Source organism: Sphaeramia orbicularis, chromosome 10 (genome assembly GCF_902148855.1).
Source record: "Sphaeramia orbicularis chromosome 10, fSphaOr1.1, whole genome shotgun sequence".
NCBI lineage: Eukaryota > Metazoa > Chordata > Actinopteri > Kurtiformes > Apogonidae > Sphaeramia > Sphaeramia orbicularis.
Genome location: NC_043966.1, coordinates 51,257,880 through 51,266,449, shown reverse-complemented (window position 1 = coordinate 51,266,449; position 8,570 = coordinate 51,257,880). Strand labels below are relative to the sequence as shown.

Here is an 8,570-nt window from a genome sequence, read left to right as displayed (position 1 = left end):
TGTTTGACACCCCTGCCCTCCAAAATCTTAACTTACCCTTAAGTACCAGAGCCTCGGATGTTTCCGTACAGACGAGGCCTCAGACTCTTCACCACAGATTACCAGCAGTTGGATAAATAAAGCTGCCTGCTCTGTTTGGTGTGAAAATGCACCCTGGGAGAGTTGATGTCTAACGGCTCTCAACATTTTGTTGGTAATGGACTCTTTCTGGAGCTGAAAACCTGACACTGAAACTGAGAAAAAAACAAAACAAAAAAGTTTCAGTTCCTCAAAATAAATACCAAAGCAAAACAAAATATTCACTCATGAAACAAAGCCAAACTGAGTTGAAGCTAGCCCAACTAAACCGCTATAATTGTGTCAGTTGTAAATTAGTTTTGATTAGACGGTGGTTACTGGTAGGACACACAATACAGGCTGTAAGTGCAGCTTTTTAACAGTAAGGACAGACTGAACAGACCTACCTGCCTGCTGTCAGCCTAGTTCACCTGAGCACCTTCACCTGCTAACAGCTAACACTAGCATGAACTTCACCTATGGACACCAGAAGGACCGCGCGCGCCGGTTCAACACATATTGAATGGGGGAAATAAAAAGCGAGCTCGCGCTTCCAACTCTCTTTCTCTCCCATTCTCCCCGCGCGCTTGGATGGCGAACTGGCCCGGACCGGCACGCGCAGCCCCGAGATAATAGACTATTAGTGAAAGTGGGATTAATTTGTAGCCAATTACAAGCCGTAGAGTGAATAGGAATGCATAAATAAGGAGGAACACGCACGCGCGCGCACGCACACACACACACACACACATTCGTGGGTATGTGATAGCGGGGTCCTCGAGGGACCGCCTAAAAACCAAAAAAAGTGGAGAGAGAGAGAAAGAGAGAGAGAGAGAGAGAGTGTGTGTGTGTGTGTGTGTGTGTGTGTGTGTGTGTGTGTGTGTGTGTGTGTGTGTGTGTGTGTGTGTGTGTGTGTAGGGGGGGGGGCGGGGGGGGCTTCACTTAACTAATGGGGAGAAAGGGGCAGAGGGAAAGAGAGAGCGGAGGAGGGCGCGAGCTACTTTTCACTATTAGACACAGATCAGCATCCGTCCCGCCTTCAACTCCTGTCACGCAACCAGAGCGAGCGCGCGCCGACCGGTGATCAGACAGAGCACGAGAGGCTGGAGGTCGGGACGCGGAGCGCTGTTTATAGGTGCGCGTGGTGCCAACGGCAGGATAACGGTTCAGTACAAGACAGCCGTTAGAGCCGTTAGAGCAGCGGAGCCCGTCGGTGGATGCAGAGGAGGAGGAGGATGAAGGCAAAAGGTGTGGAGCAGAAAAAACAGACGTAAAGAAGTTTAAAGTTGGACGGGACCACCTCCGCGCGCTTCTGCTGCTCCGGTACTTCAGACGCATTACCGGCCCCGGCCCCACAGTCTGATGGAGAACTTTACCGGGCTGATCATGTGGTTCCTCCAGAGCAGCTGCTGACGGGACTCCTGACCCGGCCTGCATTCTGACATGAGAACCGGACAAAGCATTTAAAACGGTTCGGTCTGAACACGCGCCTTTCCGCTACTCTCACATTTGAACTCTGTTTTTTAATATATGGGAAAAGGACAGTAAAGTCATGAACCGGGACAGAGCGGTGCCGGGGCCCGGAACGGAAGGGGTCCAGACCGTTATAAACCGGGACAGAGTCGCACAAGTGCCGGGAGTGGACGCGGTCCAGTCCGTGATGAGCCGCGACAGAGCGGTACCGGCTGCCGGTGTGGACGGGGTGCAGACGGTGGTGAGCCCGGACAGCGGAGACCTGCTGGACGGAGGAGCGGCCACGGAGAAACGGCTCTTCTCCAACGCGGTGGCCGGTGGAAGAGACGCACAGGCCGTGGAGAACCACTCGGAACCTCCGCCGACGAACCCGGTGTTAGCCCCGCCACAGCAGGTACATGCATGGACCGAACCTGACGGATCTGACCCTCTGAGGACAGAACCTGAACTACAGACATGTGTCACAGACTTATGTTTATGTTTGGATCATTTATCACATTAACGGGCAAAAATCTGTAGTTTTAGGAGAAATAAGTGGCAGGAAAAGAACTATTAACGCGCATATTTTCTTACATGTTTGTAACGGAGAGAAATAATTAAAATGAAAAGGAAAGGCCGGTAAATTACGGTCAGTTTCTGTTATTAAATTAAATATTTGACTCTAAATGACATATAGGCCTGTTCTGTGGTGGATGTCCGATTGGCATCCGAGGCCTTGACTAAGACACTTTAGTTAATGTGATGGGAAACAATCCAAATAAAAAAAGTTAGATGTAATCTCCAGCCTCATGACTTATTTGACAAAGAGAATTAAATTAATAAGAAAAAACGGGTTTTACGGTCGAATCCAGTTTAGTCGTAGCCTGTAAAAACGCCACATTATTTCAGGATCCGGTCATTAAAGCTACACTTTGCATGTTTAATGTAAAATGAATATACTGAAGACAACACACTGACTTCTACAACGAAATCCACAAATTATATGACTTATTTAGGCCACAATATTACATTTTTTTAAACGTCATAACTTTAGGCTATAGCCTATAAAGTTATGGGTAAATTAAATCACAGATGACTGCTTTAATCCCGAAGCTCTTCTTGGAATTGTGTGATTATTCTTTATCATCAGGTGTTAATAGGCCACTGGCTCCTACTCCGCATACCCCTTTTGGATTATTTAAAAACTGAATTATAATATTGTTAATGTGGGATTATTCATGTCGACACGCCCCAGGCTGGCCTCATTAATAAAAAAAAAAAAAAAAAAAAAAAAGGAGGGAGGGTGATCCTAATCAGGATGAGCTTCTTCATAAAGGGAAGCTACACTGACACACTTTATCTTTATCCACTTTATACATTTGACCATCGTTTGACTTGACATAAATCTTCCGGGTATAAATTCAATGCAGGTAAGCAACGAATTTACGGAGGTATTTTTATGGAAATCGCAAAGGGAAGGGCTACCGGTGTAGGTTACACCTGCAATATTTTTGGAAAAGCAAATGATAGCAAGCACACTGATCCTTTGCACCATAGAGGCTATTTAAATGAATAAAACAGGGACCGAACAGGCTCTGTCATATCATATTATTATTATTATTATTATTATTATTATTATTATTATCCTATTATTATTATTATTTATTTTTTATTATAGGCTCGTAAGACATAGACTACATTAGAATAAAAACTAAAAAGAAAAAAATGAAATATTTGTAAGGCTCTTCCGGTGTGTAACGGCAACAGCACTTTTATTTTTAAATAGCAGAAGAAGAAACACTTTTTTTGTGTGTTTTCTTTTTTTCCAAATTCCTGATGTGACTGTTCCCACCCTCATGTGTGTTTTCCGTTGACCCAGGGCCCGAACTCCCACCGGACCACGTCTTTCTCTGTCTTGGACATTCTGGATCCCAACAAGTTCACGAGCAACCGGAGACTCCAGCAGCTGCCTCAGCACGCGAGCCACCGGGCCGAGCGCGAGCTGAGCGCGTACGGAGCAGAGAACCGGAGAACCGGAGGAGGAGGCGGAGGAGAGGAGCGCGAGCCCAGCCTGGAGTCCGGGAAGGGCTGCTACGGTGCGGAGGACTACCAGAGCAGTAAGTGTCCCCCCCACCCCACCCCACACACACGGAATTAACCTTTAAAGCTTTAAACAAATGTCGGTTTTATTTGTTGTCGGTCCAACATGGCGGACGTGTATCTGCTCCACACCCGGGACGACACGGAACTGAAATGTGTTTGTCAATACTTACTGAACACACACTGTAAATGAATGTTTGATAATGTAGACAGAAAATAGACGGACATTTTAAAGCCTTGTGCTTTTTTTGACAACCGCTCTCAGTCCGTCAAAGAATAAAAACTCTGTTTGCACCGGAACCATTGATTAATTAAAGTATCAATAAGTATTACGCGGAAGTTTATGATTTATTAATTGTTTAAGGAGAAGTGGTGGGAGTTTATAAGTTATACTTCTCACTCCTTTTTGAATATGTATTTTATGTCTTGTATTTAAAATTTTTGTCTGTTTAATTTTTTTATTTTTTTTCCATTCATATTCGAAATATATACTTCAATCAATTAATCAGTCAATTTTTTGTTCATGTTAATGTTAATAAATACCCTTTAATGTCTGGTCATTTTAAAGTCATTTCGTTCATTCTTCTGTTCGTACTTCTGTTTTGTGAAAGTGCCTCTTCTTTGGTCTTTTGTAAGGTGCAAGTGTTTAGATCTTTTTTCTGAGTTGTTTCCTTATTGTCTGAGGCTCAGGTGTCCACCACTGAAGAAAAAAAAAAACTACAAACATCCTCTGTGATGAACTGAAGTGTCTTTCAGAGGACAGGAGCAGTGCCTGCGAGCCCTTGGATGTTTTAGAAAAGAAAAAAGAAACACGAGAAAACAGAGCTGTGACTGGGTTTGTCTCCAGAGGTTTCGGGTCCAGGTTCGGGTCCAGGTAGTCCGGGTCCAGGTAGTTCGGATCCTATCAGCTGTAACTGAAGCTGAGTTTAACCCAGTGTTACTTTTGTGGCAGTTTCCAAATGAATGTTCCTCTTTATATAACCTGTGTTAAGTGATTTATCACTATTTATTATAATCGTATTCTCTGTATTTCGCTTTTTGTTTTTTAGGGGTGAAAATCTGGTTTTGTCCTATATTTAATTTACAGATTATATAGATGTTCATAAAAACTCAGAGTAAATTCTAAGGTTATTAAATTAAATCAGAAAAAATAGGAAAAAGTGATGTTTTCAGTCAAATATATCTAGAAACAACATATAAAATATAGATGACGGTGTTTCCATGGTAACTGCGGAGCCTCTGAACGTCTAAATGGATCATATCTGATGGCCATGAAAAGAACTGTAAAAGAACTGTATTTGACACCAGTTATTGACATTTATTGATAGGATTAATGGATCAACAGGTATTAAACAGTTTAGATCAGCAGATGCTGTTGGTCTGTGGTGGATGTTTGGGTCTGGAAGGGTTAAAAATAAGGAGGAAAGGCAAAGGTAATTGGTTCGTGCGCGTGCTTTTGCGCGTGTAAATGTGTGTGATGGGTACAATCGATTAGTGAATATCGGTTTCAAAGCTTCAGTGTGTGTGTGTGTGTGTGTGTGTGTGTGTGTGTGTTGAAATCCGTCTCCTCACCGCGTCTTTTCTTTTTGTTTTCAGTTTTTCTTTAAACCTCATTATTTCATTTATTTATTTATTTTTTCTTTTTTTTTTTCAAAACACACTTTATTTACTGGATGAAAATAAAAGCGGGCCTGTACATTCAGCCTAAGTCCATATATCCCACAAGTATCCAAATCCTTCATACCGGAAAATTAAAATCATAAATCAAGAATTATAGACCGTTAAAGTTTTTTTGTTTTTTGTTTTTTTTCGTAAATGATAAAACCTGTATTTTTTCCATAAACATCGTGAACCCACGGCACCAGGAGATCTATTCTTCTTCGACAATAAATACTTATTGGTTGTTCAGTCATCAGAGAAATGTAGATGAAAGATTTGACTGGAATCAGCTGCTTTATCAGCGCCCGAACAAACAAACAGACGATGACTGTATTTTTATTCGTTAACGGAGTTCTCAGTAAATTGGTGTAGGCTAATTAGATACGACTTTAGTGATCTGACCGTGGGGAAATGTCAGTGTTAACAGCAGCAAAATACAAAAAAACAAAGTTCAGAAAAGACAAGTTCAAGTCATGAAAACCAACTAAAGCATCATGTTTTATGTACAAAAAAAGCACTGCAACACTTTATTGCCTAAATAAAAATGTATGCTGAATTTATGTTGAGATAAATAATAAATTAATTTCATTAAAAAATTTGTTTATTTTTTATAAAGTGTTTAGAGCTTAAATCAATATATTCACTATAGGCTATGTAGTAATTAACATTAATATTATTATAATAATAATAAAATTATTATTATTATTAATAATAATAATAATAATAATAATGTGGGGAATCTATAGGAAAATAATAATGGCTTGTATGGGAAGAAAACAGTTGGCCTAATTAGAGTTGTTTTGTTTTTTGTATTTTTTTAATGTTATGCACATTTTGCAGTAGTCAGTCATTCAGCAAAAAGATGAAAATTCACTATGAATTCAAATGTAATTTAAAGGTGTAGAAATGTCAGACTGAAAAGCCTCTTTACTGTCTTTTAGTACAGCTGTCAATTCGAAGTGAATGCACTGAAAACATGTTTAGCAAAAATACAAAGTGACATGCTGAACGTGTAAATACATAAATAAATTAATGAATAAATAAATCAGGTGATAAATGCAGGCAAATGGAGATTCCAACATGAGCAGAGCTGAGCTGGAACAAACTCCAACGGACACAAGTAACCACCGAAGGCATCAGCAGGGACTCTTATTTCTAATTGTAATTACAGTTTTGAAATTTTTAAGCAAGTTACATCTCAAAGCTTTTAATTGGGGTGGGGGGGAAAGAATATATATATATATATATATATATATATATATATATTTTTTTTTTTTTTTTTTTTTTTTTTTTTTTTTTTTAGCCCAGGATGGAGGAGGCCACTTTATCAACCACAAACTGCAGGAGGATACTGATATAAATATGAATAGGTTCTGACATTAAAAACTATGAATGCTAATTTGTTTAGTACATTTGGAAAGGATAAAGCCAGGCAAAAGCCACATGAAACAAATATCCTCCTGAGACCCAGCAATACATTTTTGTCCTCTGTAGTGGACAAGAGTTTACCAGCTTTACTTTAAAATTTAAAAAAAAAATTACATAATGTCCACTGAAAAGGACATTATATTAAAAAGAAAAGTGTATCTGAAAAAACTGTTGCATCATGCTGTTTCCAATTAAGGCAATTATTTCATGTAAAGTGGTGAAAATGTTTACTTACTGGGTGTCAGGAGGATATAAAACAAGTCCTGGAGCCTGGACACAACCGTATATAGGCCTCTTAGAAATACAACCCTGGAACTATTAGACACCATTTGGAAGTCCAGTGCTTTTACTCTGTCTGCTTACATTTCCATAATGCAAACTACAATCACCCATTATTTCATTTATTATGGTGCAGCCTAAAGCTACTTGGATGAGCCTCTTCATGTTATTAGACCAACAAAGGCTGATAACGCTGGATGTAAGGCAGGCAAATACACACTGCAGGGGCCCCAAATGTGAGCAGAGTGTTTACTCTGGTCCTTCAACCCATAAAGACTCAAACATCCACCAGTGACCAAAACCTACTGATCTGAACTGTTCAACCCATAAAGACCCAAATACCAGCATACAAAACCTACTGATCTGAACTGTTTAACCCATAAAGACCCAGTGCTACTTTTGTTGCAGTTCCAAAATATTTTTTTTCTCTATATTTAAATTTTTTTGAAGTTATTCATCACCATTTATTTTGCATTTTTACTGTGAAAATCATCCATTTTCATATATTTAATTCAGTGATTATGTAGATGTTTGTAAAAGCTCAGATCAAAGTTGAGGTATATTATATCAGAAAGAGAGACAACTGAATAAAAAGTGACTTTTTCAGTCCAATCTCTCATTAACTGAACATAAATCCAGTGTGTCCATCCACTGTCATTGATCGAACTCCATGGGTTTTAGTGGTGAATCAATGTTGTAGAAGATGACGGTGTTTCCACGGTAACGGAGCCTCTGAACATCCAAATGGGTCATATCTGATGACCATGAAAAGATAAATAACTGTATTTTACACCAATTATTGACATGTATTGATAGGATTATTGGATCAACAGGTATTAACCCATAAAGACCCAAACAGCCACTGGTGACCAGAAGCATCTGCTGATCTAAAATGTGTAATAACTTCTGATCCACTAATTCTGTCAATACGTTGAAATAATTGGTGTAAAATACAGTTCTTCATCTTTTCATGGTCATCAGATATGACTCATTTGGATGTTCATAGTTACCATGGAAACACCGTCATCTTCTACAACATTGATTCACCAGTAAAACCCATGGAGTTGGATCAATGACAGTGGATGGAAACACTTGGTTTATGTTCAGTTAATGACAGATTGGACTGAAAAATGATCTTTTTCTTCAGTTTTCTCTGTTTTGATATAATAACATTTGAATTTACTCTGACATTTCATGAGCACCTAAATTAAATATAGGAAATTAAATATATGAAAATACATTATTTACAATAAAAAGTGAAAAATACGTAAGATAATATTATAATAAATGGTGATAAATCACTTTAGAAAGGTTAAATAGGAAGAAAAATTAATTTGGGTACTGTCACCAAATTAGCACTGGGCCTTTATGGGTTAAGGGGCATTTTGTTCCAACATTGGAGTTGAAAATGTCTGCTATTTCTGTAAACACTGTTTTGACACAGTATACAGGTGTTCAGTGAAACAGCCATAGACAAGCTGTATTCCAGACTCACAACATAAATGTAAGTAAATGTTGTATGTGAAGTATAAAAGTTAAAAGTAGGCGTTTGCAGGACACTTCTATCTGCTGTTTAAATTGTTGCTGCTTTAACT

At 39.1% G+C, this 8,570-nt stretch overlaps 1 protein-coding gene across 1 annotated transcript in view; it reads left to right on the top strand.

The window, feature by feature from the left end:
- The first annotated feature begins 1,609 nt into the window (after positions 1 to 1,609).
- nkx1.2lb (NK1 transcription factor related 2-like,b) overlaps positions 1,610 to 8,570 on the top strand; it is a 9,401-nt gene continuing 2,440 nt past the window's right edge. The window contains exons 1-2 of the mRNA XM_030146351.1: positions 1,610 to 1,924; positions 3,389 to 3,626. Coding sequence (XP_030002211.1) covers positions 1,610 to 1,924; positions 3,389 to 3,626 — 553 coding nt within the window. The remainder of the gene's footprint in view (positions 1,925 to 3,388; positions 3,627 to 8,570) is intronic.